General features: G+C 33.8%; 2 protein-coding genes across 2 annotated transcripts; one reads left to right on the top strand and one right to left on the bottom strand.

The window, feature by feature from the left end:
* On the top strand, positions 3,206–6,337 carry LOC109359068 (DELLA protein GAI-like). Its single transcript, XM_019603583.1, has one exon. The coding sequence runs from the start codon at positions 4,419–4,421 to the stop codon at positions 6,069–6,071; it is 1,653 nt and encodes a 550-aa protein (XP_019459128.1). The 5' UTR covers positions 3,206–4,418; the 3' UTR covers positions 6,072–6,337.
* Positions 10,382–11,211, bottom strand: LOC109361304 (probable calcium-binding protein CML18). The gene has a single exon (XM_019606742.1). It carries the CDS (start codon positions 11,110–11,112, stop codon positions 10,687–10,689), a length of 426 nt encoding a protein of 141 aa, XP_019462287.1. The 5' UTR covers positions 11,113–11,211; the 3' UTR covers positions 10,382–10,686.

Genomic DNA, 12,336 nt, shown 5'->3' with positions numbered 1-12,336 from the left:
TCTATAATCACACTTTCAACAAATAAATGCTTATACAAACGCATTTATAATTGTTAATATTCTACATATACACTCAAAAATCAATGTTAATATTGTACCTATATGAATGAGAAATATAATGTTTCAATACATGATTTATTGATATTATAAAATATATGTATATTATATTTGCATTATGCATTTATGTATAAACAAAAAAGCGACCCGTGCAAGTGCACGGGTACACTGCTAGTTGATAATAAAATAAGAAGGTAAACTTTTATACACATTTATTTCATCATTCACATTTTAATTATTATTTTTTTGAAAAATTAACTACAATTAAATATCAATGTTAGATGATTCATTTATAGTATATAACACTCATACGCGGTTAGTTCATACATTTTTTTCTCATAAAATAAAATAATTTAATTTATGCCTTATGTTAAATGAAAATGTTCTTTTATGCAGTTGATTTATAGATTTAATATGTATATACTAACAATTTAACAGATTTTACATTAACGATAAATTATCTACCATTGTTTTGTTAACCATTATTGACTCTCAAACAAAAATCATACAAATTAATGATAAATAAAATACTGATAATATAAAAAATATTAGACTATCATTATATAAATTTTAAACTCTTAATTTATTCATTAGTTTAGTTTTGGCAATATATGGGTCAAATATATGGGAGTGCTCCTTGGTATTGGATATCATGGGTGAACATGCTTCTTTCATCGGCTAGTTTTTGTGATTGGTAAGGTAAGGTTCAAATCTTACGTTTATATTTTTTTAATCATGATTCCTCAAAATAAATCTTAAATTATACAATTTTTAATTTCTTTCTAATTTCACTTCAATAGTAATTATGTATAATTTAAAAAAAACATGATATAATAAGATTTTTATTTTAATTTTATGTGATTTTTATATTACATTTTTGAAAGAAAAAAAATTGGGTTTCCTTATTTTTATTTTAAATATAAATTGTGTGACCTATAAGTCAGTCTTCCTGTATTTAGGGTGGGCAAAGTTTTATTAAGCATGCATGTACATTGTCAATGCTAGTTGAGTTGTACATAAATTCATTATCTACAATAAATTTCTCTGTGTCTTTAGTTGTGAAAATAGAGTAACAGAGGACACATATCATTAAGATAAAACAATTTCAGTTTATGATGTTTCATTCAATAATTGAAATCCTCAAACTACACTCTTAGTCTAATAGGAAGTACATCTGTTGTGTCACAATTTGTGTCACTTCATATATCATAAGTTTGTGATTAATCAGAAAAATATTTAATACTTAAATTTTAACTTCAATATATTTTTTCTGATCAATTATAAGTTCATAATTCATAAAGTGGCACAAACTGATGAACAACACCAATATTATTGCTATATTGTTTTGTGAGTCCGGAAAATATTCCAGATCGTCTATATTTCTGATTTGCATAACTACCTTTTATAATCAATTGCCAACAACAGTAAACGAGCAACATTAGACACGCATTCTTAAACAATATATAACTGTGACTAGTAGTTGTTACAGACAGGTAAGTGATAGAAACATGAAATTTTGATAGATGATTTTTTTAACAATTCACTGATATTTTATTCTATTGATCCAGCAATCACTAAAACCAACATGAACAACTAAGTTGGTATTTTAGTGATCTTCTATACATAAAAGGGTTAGTCTTAGCCACAAGTACCTTTAAGAATATTATTATTCAAGTAAAAAATGACAATGCCTTAAAATAAAATGATAATTTAGTTCCATAAAAATTTAGACGGAGCAGCATATAATCAAAGGTCAGGGAACACATTTGTTGTCACACTTTTTATATCATTCCATGTACCACCAATTCTCATTAGTTAAAAAAATTATTTAAATTAAAATTGTAATTATTAAATATTTTTTAATTAATCATACATTCTGAAACATTGAATAATATAAAATTGTTGAACATCATATATGTTCCCTATCATGAGTGTGCAAAGGGTACTACATTATTTAAGAATTTAAGAAGAAAAAACAAGAAAATTATCTTTCACAATTTGAAATCATTCTTCAATAACATCAATTGTACATCACCTTTTCCATTATCATATTTTTCTTTTACTTTTTTTAACTAGTGCATAAGAGAAAAGAATCTAGCAAATGACTTATTTCAAGAAGAATGCTATAAGAATGACAATTGGAGATGCTCTAAATGAATTGATTAGCATTCCCCACAAAAAAATAGTCACGTGATAAAACATTTGTTAATAGATATTTTAAATAATAAACTTGTGTGATGATAAAAGTATGTAGCTTTTGGGAATGAGGTTTACTTTTTATGCCCTATTGTATTCTAATTGAATTGAAATTTGTCACATATTTAAAAAGAAAAATAAAAAATAACATTTTTATATTATTTTGTTAAATACAATTAGCTAGTTTTCAGTGTATATTTATTCACACTTTACATATTAAAAATATATAAATGACCTCCACTAGAAAGAACCACAAGTACATTTCGAGAAGCTCGACAAAAACGAGTGACGTAAAACTTTCATTAGTTAGAGTTAATAGTTGTCATTGCAGCTTTTATCCTTTTAATTTTTCTCAATTATTGAAATAGAGAGAAAATAAAACAAATGCCTTTTTGTTACTAGAAGAATCTATCCAAATGTGGATGTCACCTTCATTTGCCCATTAACGCTATTGTTTCTAAATGGTACCTCTTCAGCTCCTAACGCCATTATTAAGACATGTAATATTTTGCATGGGTCGCATATCTGGCCACCCTAAAATGGCATATAAGTCCCAATATATTGTATAGTTGTAGAGAAAAGGGTGAAAAGGTTAGAGCAATTTAATTATGAGTGTGTTGATAAAATCATATAGTATGACATTTATTTTCATCTTCTGTCTAATTAATTATTACAGATCCAATGTATATATTTGGAGTTATGAGAAATACCTTGCGTGTTTCACTAGGAAGTATCACTAGCACAATCAGTGAAGCGTGGCAGAATCACACATGACACAACATATAACTCCTATTAGAGTGAACAAGTGTCATTGCAATTTTTTCTTATTTCACATCCTAATAACGAGTGTAATCTTTTAGTATAATAATTAATACATCATTAATATAAAACATAAATAATAGATGATGAAATGACAATATATAAAATTCATTACACTGTTCACCCCAAAAATAAAACAAAGTACTTATGTCTATATAAATGAAACCATTTAATTGAGCATGTCATCTCTTTTACCCATTAATGCAACGGCTTCTAAACGGTGCCTCTTGAGCTATTACGGCCATTATCACATAAAGTACGCAAAAAAGTTACAAAAAAAGATGCAAAATTGCAAAAGTAAGTTAACTCATTAACAGTCCCTTAATGGATTCATAGTCGATTATATGTGCCATTGCTTTGAACATTACTTGAAATATGTATCTTCTAATATATTTTAGAACCGAAATTACTAGAAAACAATAAAATATACTGATAGGATTCCTATGTCTTTGTCTAGCCTCATTTTTTGTCCAAAATCCAGTTGGCAAACACATCCTAACAACATTTGAATGAAATCACATTTCACCTATCAATTTGGTTTTGATGTGAAGTCGCTTCTATATTCTAAATCGAATAATCCTCTAAAAAGTAAAAATAGAGAAACATGGACCCAGCATGGACTATTTTATCCCCACACATAACATATTATGCTGAATCTATATGTAAAAGCTTAGGTGGTATGTTGTATCAAAAATAACCATGAGGGGACATTAACAGTAATGATTCCTCAACTACAAAATATAATAATCAAATTGTCCAATCAAATATTTTATCCTAAGCAATGCACATTGGGATGAGATGAATAATAGTATTAGTTCCAAAAGTCACACTTTGATTTCCATGATGAAGAATCTTAAAAAATAAACAAGAGGTGCAGGGAGTAGAGAGTTGATTGAGACTGAAGGGTAGGAGGGGCCCACATGAGGTTAGTCATAGTGGGTCCCTGAGAGTGAGTGGAAGAAGCGTACGGCCACACCCTGATTTTCAAGTGTATGGTGTCTGAGTTATATGTATCCATCTATGATCTATCTATCTATCTCCTTCATCACCATCTTTCTTCCTTTCTTCACATTTCGGTGCTGCCACGGCTCTTCTATGTATTTCCTGCTAACTCAGTTTTTAGCCAACACGTGTCACTCATTGCTCACTTCCTCACACTCCACCACCCCTAAATTTCCTCAATTTATTTGTTTTCTATTACAATTACAACTCAGCTAACATATCAAAATCCAAATTTCACGCAACCAGATAAAAAAACAAAACAAATTAAAATCCACTTTTTTATAGCTTACACTCTCTCTCTCTCTCTCTCAAGTGAGTGTGTTTTTTTACTTTTTTAATTGGAGATGGAGAAGGGGAAAATGTGGGAGTTTGGAGAAGGAGGGAACAATGTGTGTGGGAATGGAATGGATGAGTTACTTGAAGTTCTTGGATACAAGGTGCGTTCATCAGATATGGCTGACGTGGCACATAAATTAGAGAAACTAGAAGATGTGATTGTTACTACTCAACAAAACGGGATTTCTAATCTCGCTACTCACCACACCGTTCATTATAACCCAACTGATTTACACGGCTGGGTTCACAACATGCTTAACCAAATCGATAACAGTGACAACAACAATAACAACGACGTCGTTCCGTCGGTGGGAGTTTACAATGACGATTCTGACCTTAGAATAATAACCGGTGTAGCTTCCTTCCCACCACCAAACGGAGAAGGTGGAAATGCTCATACTCCAAACACGGAACCGCCATTGCCATTGTCGTTGCCATTGACGGATTCTCTCATCAGAAATTCTTCAATTAGATCGGAGTTATGTATTGGTGATAAACCAGAGGCAATGCGTCCGGTGGTTTTGGTTCAAGAAAGCACTGGCGTGCGTTTGGTTCAGGCGCTTATGGCTTGTGCGGAGGAAATTCAACAGGGAAACATGACCATTGCCGATACGTTGGTGAATCAGATAGGACTTCTCGCGGCGTCGCAGGGTGGAGCGATGAGGAAGGTAGCATATTACTTCGCACAAGCACTGGCTTGGAGAATCTATGGTTTCTACCCACTCCAAACCCTAGATTGTTCCTCTTACTCTGATGTGCTTCAATGTCACTTCTATGAGTCATGTCCTTACCTCAAATTCGCGCACTTCACCGCGAATCAGGCGATTCTGGACGCATTCTCCGCCGCAACCACAGTCCACGTCATCGACTTTGGCATCAATCAAGGACTTCAATGGCCGGCGTTAATGCAAGCTCTCGCGTTACGACCTGGCGGTCCACCGGCATTCCGGCTCACCGGAATCGGAGTAACACAGCCGGAGAATGCTGACTCGATTCATCAAGTTGGATTGAAATTAGCGCAATTGGCACAAAACGTTGGCGTTCCATTTGAGTTTCGTGGATTCGTTTGTAACAGCTTAGCGGATCTTAACCCGTTTGTGCTAGAAATCCGATCCGGCGAATCAGTTGCAGTGAACTCTGTTTTCGAGCTTCACCGGTTACTAGCTAGACCTGGAAGCGTAGAAAAGGTTTTCAACATTATCAAGGAGATTAACCCAGAGATAATGACAGTGGTGGAACAAGAAGCGAACCACAACGGTTCGGTTTTCCTGGACCGGTTCACGGAGGCACTGCACTACTACTCGAGCCTTTTCGACTCGCTGGAGGGTTCGTTTCCCGGTTCGAGTGACAGCGCGTTGATGTCAGAGATGTACCTAGGGAGGCAGATATGCAACGTGGTAGCGCGTGAGGGAGAAGAGCGAGTGGAGAGACACGAAACTCTGAGTCAGTGGAGGGTTAGGATGAGCTCAGCCGGGTTCGAACCGGTTCGTTTGGGTTCGAATGCGTTCAGGCAGGCCAGGATGTTGCTGGCGTTGTTCAGTGGTGGAGATGGGTATAGGGTGGTGGAGAACAACGGCTGCCTCATGTTAGGGTGGCATACGCGCCCACTTATTGCCACCTCCGCCTGGAGAGTCGCCGCCGCCACTGACTCGGTGGTCTGAGTTGGTAACCAAAAGTAGAAGACATAACTGTCGGAGTAGTTAGATGTTGGAATGGGGAGTTCAAGTTAGAGACAGTATAATGACGGAGAGGGAGCCAGAGAATAATAGTAAATAATAAATAATTAAATAATTATCAATCATACTTTCTTTCTAGTTGTAATAATTATATTTAAGATAACTTTTCTTGGTGTTAAATCTTTTCTAATTGTTACAATTTGGATTATAGATTTTAGTTCTTTTTTCTTCCCTTAGCTTTTCAGATTAACTCTAACTTTGTTGTTCTCATTTTAGAGTTGTCCAATGGTTAGGTTAGTTTATGTTTAACAATTAACAAAGTTCAAACTAATCATATATCTCATGAGCTTCATGCATATCTTAAACATTAGTGGAATTTGAGCAAGTGAAGAGATTGAGAATAATGATTGTGAAATCTATCTCAGCAAACAAGTTTTATGGCGTTGAGGTCATGAAATGGACCAAGGAATCTCCTCACCTTCCATATGTGGAGTAGGACTGTCTGAATCAGTTTATGAATATGATCCATCAGGGATCATAGGCTGAAAGTGACAGCTCAGACAGGTATTTCGTGCACTTCAAACAAGACATGGAAATGCTAAAGTTAAATATTGTTTTGTAGTCTATTCTTTCCACATATCATTTGTGCTAGATATAAGTCATTTCAAACTGTATCAATAGCATGAACAAAAGAAATTAATGAAATCCAACTAAAGTACCTAGGAGCTCTTCATGTATTTATTGTTTTCAATACTTAGGCTTTCCAAAATCCAGGAATCAGATAAATGCAATGAGATTTTCTGACGTGAAAAGTAAAATCCAACAACTCCTTGTTAGTTTGATTGGGCCTTTGAATATATAGTTGCATGTGGTTGGATTGAGCTGAGTATTCATCCAAAAATAAAATTGGTTGAGTTAAGTTTGGTAGATGCTGATATGATCTTTGGACTGAGATCAAACCAAATTATTGTTGATTGGATTGATTTGGGTCGTCTATTCACTTTATGCATAAAATTGCACATTAACAAAAGTCTATAAAACAAAGGATAATGAGAAACAATTAGGGTTGCCCTTCCAAATTAACAAATCTATTATTGAGAACCAAAATCTAAAATGATAGAAGTTATAGTGAAAATAATATGCAATTAAATATAAAATGAGAAATGACTGCTACTACAAAGTAAAGCTATGAAAAAATATGTAGTTAAATATAAAATGAGAAATGACTACTACTATTACGAAGCAAAGACATATAAGGTCAACTAATAGTCTATATCTCCTATATTTGTTACAGATAATAGTCAATTATAAGTCGAATATAATTTACCATGAATAACAGAATACTTCATGTCAAATGTGAACTACACGCTTAGGGATTCAATTTCCAGATCCACAATCAATCTAATCTAAGACTATTAGTTGATCTACTAGATTCTTGATTGAAACATTTTTTTGCTATGGAAATATAATGAAAAGGGAATAAAAACTATGTTAAGCCCATTCAGAAAAGCCTAAATCAATTTAAATTGAAATAACTTGGTCTAAATTTGCATGGGTAGCTTATTTTGCTAATTCTTTGATGACTTGATCATCAAAGAATGTTATTGCTTCTTTACATGTGGGAATGAAATGATTTGTAACTTTTCTGATAAATTTTACTATTTGAATAGTTACATTTTATACATTTAAACTGTGAAAGTGAATGGTAATTTGACATAGTGGGTATTGTGCATTTTCAGTGCTATTCTTGTTTTTTTGCTTGTACATCTTATGCTTTCATCTATCTTTTGTTTTCTTTATTGCTTTATTACTTATTAACTTTTGGTTTATGGGTTGCATTTTCCATACTGAAGACTAAGGATCACATGAAAATACTAGAGAGGTGGGAACAGGGCAGTGATCTTTGTGGAGAGTCAGGATATTGGAGTTAAGATTGAGGGATTGTTGAAGGTGGCTAGAGAATCCAGAAGATAGCTTTACTGAATTAAACCACCTATGAAACACTATTGCTTGCTTTCTCTTGTATACTAAGGAAGGGAACATGTGAAGAAATACATGCTTTTGGATCAATTTTACTAGCAGTCGTAAGTTCAGCATAAGTGGCTAAGATATGGAGTAAGTTTTTTAAACTTAATCATTGAGTAACTGGATTCCCTCTATTTATATACACTCAGTTTCAATGTATATTGTTTGCATTTCAATTTTCAAAATATCGTCCTTTTAGAAAATGGTAAATATGTTTGTTAGAGTGTAAAAAAATAGCTGCTTACAGTCTTGTTCTGATTGGACTGATAATTTCTTATATACACGCAGGAAGACAATGTTGATGAAGGGAAAGATGATCACAGAAAAGATGAAGTAATAGCCCTAACTTGGATAATGCCAAGACTGGTGCCATGCCCTGCTGAAATTAGGCACTGACCATTTTAACAATGAAGAGAATAATCCTAAGAAGCCAGGCGCTATGAGTAAGTTTTTTCTTAAATTATATTTTGGTCCAATCTAGCTTAGGCACTAAACCAAACCTTGTTAAACTTAGTAAATGCATATTTGTTTTAGCTCTTATTAGTGTGTACATTGTTTATATTAGAATTTTTTATCACCCTGATTTGCTACTTGGCTGACCAAAGCAAGACCCGGTAACCTAGTTTGAACTAAGATGAACTGCAAATAAATGTTGTATCAGCCATAGGTCTGAGTTTTGGGTGTAACATACAAAGGGGGATATGTGAATCATGGCGTTGGACCATTTTTACTACCCACAAGTTGCTCTATACATTAGACCTTATTGTTTAAATAGTCCTAGGTTTTGAGGGAAAAACAGTCAAATATATCTTAGAGGTAGAGCTGCTGCTTTTTTTAGTATTCTGGAATTTTTTTGCTGATAAAGATCTCTTGAAGCAGGAAGTTCTCTCTGGGAAATTGATACTATTCTTCACCACTACTGTTCTCCCCTGTTTTTATTATCATTTTATCTTTGGACATACTGCCTCTGAAAATTTGCATGCTTTTGTTTGTGCTTTTGGGTTTGCTTTGTCTCTGTGAATGATTTGACAGTCAGACCCAAAAGGGTGAAGATAATGTTAGTGGTTTTAGTTCTGTTTCATATGCAACAATACTTGGAGCAGAGGTGAAATCAGTATGGCATGTAATACCATAAACTACGATATCATTATCTCCTCAAGTGAACCTTACAGGACAGAAACAAAAGAGATTTATGATATCATTACCTCTAAAAAATTCAGTCACAATAGTATATCAGTATGGCATGTAATACCATAAACTATGTGTTTCTTTATTTTAGACAGAGGAGGGGTCCTATTGTTTGAATTGCATAGGGTAGTAATAGGAAGAAGTTGATTTTCATGGTTTTGACAAATTCATTTTGCAGGGGTGGTAGTCTCCAATCAGCAGAAATGACTTCACCAATGAACTTAAATCTATTAGAAAGATGCTCATATCTCTTCCTTCTCCCGTGTCTGATAAGATGGGATCATAATGGTGGTTGTCAAACTGTGGCCTAGCATTTGCGAAACTGGGACCACTAGCGGCTTGCAACTGGATGTTGCGGCCGGTTACAAGCTACTGGAGTTGGAAACGGTATCGGGAGATGACTAGTGCAGTGGTGAAGTGGCAGTGGGGCAATGCCAGTGCCATGGGATTGGAGTGTTGCGGATTCGTGACAAGGGATGGGGTCTTGAGACAGAGTGCGGTGCTGGAGGATAATGGTTTTGGTTGTGATGTGTGGACTGTGGAGTAAGAATAAGGGTAAAATTTTCATTAAAAACACAACTCAATGGAGTATTAAAGACAAAAGCCTACAGCTCAATTGTGGATCAAAGAATCAACCGAATTATAGTAATTTCAAATTACACTGTACTATCATTTAAGTTGACATGGCTCATTAGTAGAAAATCATGTAAAAGTCGTTGACAGAGACGCCAAAAGATAGAGACAAATAAGTTTAAAAAAGGTCCAAAACAATTACTTGTTAGGCACCCGCAGTTGCAGGAAAGAGAAACGTTCCTGATTATGATTAGTTATTGATTATCTACTTTTAAGTCTTTTGACTCACAATTTTCCAACCTCCCAATTCAACTCAAATATCGCGTTGATCTCAGCACATGACATTCACATTACTCCCTTCACATCATACCATTAAGTACCTCACACGTTTTCCGTTTCTTTCACCACTTTTTTCTAACTATACAATCTTCATTGATAATTAGTCGCATTTTTTTGTTAAATTAAAATACATAAAACATAATGTTAATATTGCAGTTCACAATACTTGATTAGAGTCATTCACGATGCTAATAATAGAAGCCACTTTAATTACGGATTTTGACTAACATATTAACGATAAGTAAATTAACTAACACTTTAAAATTAGTACTTATACTACTTCATCCATACTTGACAATACTTAAAATAAACCTTATCCTTTTTCCTTTAAACTATTTCAACGGAAGAAGAAAAAAAAAGGAATAAGGCAAAAAAGAGAGGAAGAAACATATGTTAAACCTAATTAATCACAACTGTTACGCGTGTGAACTTTCAATTCTGATTCAGAGGAGTTCCGAAAACGCATTTGAATGATCTAACTACGAGCCATCATTTTTTTGAATTCCTCGAAGTTAACACTGCCGTCACCGTCGGCGTCGACGTTGCGGATCATTCTTCGGCAATCTCCGAGGGAACAAGTCTCTCCGAGCTTCTTCAGCACACTGTGAAGTTCGTTTGCAGAGATGAGTCCGTTCTTGTCGATATCATAGAGATCGAAAGCGTCTCTCAACTCCTTAGAATCGTCGGCGCCGGAGTCTTTAGTACAGTGAAAATCGGCGAACTCCTTGAGATCAATGTAACCGTCGCCGTTTTGGTCTATAATCTCCATCATGAGGCGCACCTCATCAGACGTAGTTTTGGATCCGAGAGCAATAAGCATCTCCTTCAGCTCCGAACACGAGATCTTGCCGTCGCCGTTTTTATCGAACTTGTTGAAGATCTCACGAACTTCGTCGTCCATGGCCACGGCTTCTCGTTGATGAGAGAGAAAGAGAAAACGAAACACACGCGCACTTTCTTTGTCTCTCTAACAAAATTTATTAGATTGAAATTCATTATAGGTTATTATAAAGCGCGGGATAACGCGGTTTGTTGTTACAAAACGCGTGAAGTTGAATGGATGATAAATAAAGAAGGGATAAGGAGTAATGGCTAATAATGTATGCGGGTGTGATCAGCAACGGTTGAGTGTACGGAAAAGGAAATAATGAATAGCTAGTTACCTACCATTCTACCAATATAATTACATTCGAATCCTTTTGTAACTGATGGAAGTGAGAGAGCGTTAGGAGTTACAATTCAATTAAAAAATAAGTATTGAGAATCTCCTCCTATCATGAGATAGTTTATTAGAAACCACATAATATTTAATGTGTTTTGTTTTTCTTTTATAATATATTTGGAAATGAAAATATTTTGAATGAAGATAAATATCAAATATGTGAATTTAAGGTGATAGTTTATCTCCTGAATAATATTTTATTCTATTAAACAATTAGAATATACTCTTTCTATTTCAAAATAGTTATATTCTTATTAAAACTGAGAAAAATAATTCTTGACTTGTTATTCTATGTTTGGAATTTTATTCTTATCTTTAATTATTTGTTTTTATCATAATGAAATTATTAAAAAACAATCATTTAATATCTTCTTGAGATGAATAATTATTTTGAAACAGAAAGTTACATTTCCTTATTTATTTTTCATCGACATATTATCTAAACACAAGCGTACACTGTTTTTTATTGTTTCTAACATTCCATCGTCACAAAATTTGCTGGGTTAATAATCATTGAAGTTCTTATAAAATATCAATGCTAATATTCAAATCCTCCTGATCACATATAAAGACTGATGAGTAATCATATATATTTTTTTCATTTTTGTATTTCTTTACTTCATTTTTTATCTTTTTTTCCTTTCTCATAATATCTCTTCATATATTTCTCTATTCTACATTGTCTTCATCTAAAATGATGATGTGACATAACATTTTAGGAGACTCAATGTCGTGTGTATTTATTTATGGTCTTTTGGAGGGCAAAAGAGTAAATAGAAATGGAATGCTAGAAAAATAGAAAATTGGGGTGCAATAGATATTATAATTGGAGTCAATGTGTTCACCATGATGCAGGCTAGCATCAAAATCATTCAATGGGGATTAGCTTGTTGTTATTGTCCC

The sequence above is a fragment of the Lupinus angustifolius genome, chromosome LG11 (assembly GCF_001865875.1).
Source record: "Lupinus angustifolius cultivar Tanjil chromosome LG11, LupAngTanjil_v1.0, whole genome shotgun sequence".
NCBI classification, from domain to species: domain Eukaryota; kingdom Viridiplantae; phylum Streptophyta; class Magnoliopsida; order Fabales; family Fabaceae; genus Lupinus; species Lupinus angustifolius.
Note: the sequence above shows the minus strand (reverse complement) of the source record. Positions and strands in the feature narration are given on the sequence as shown.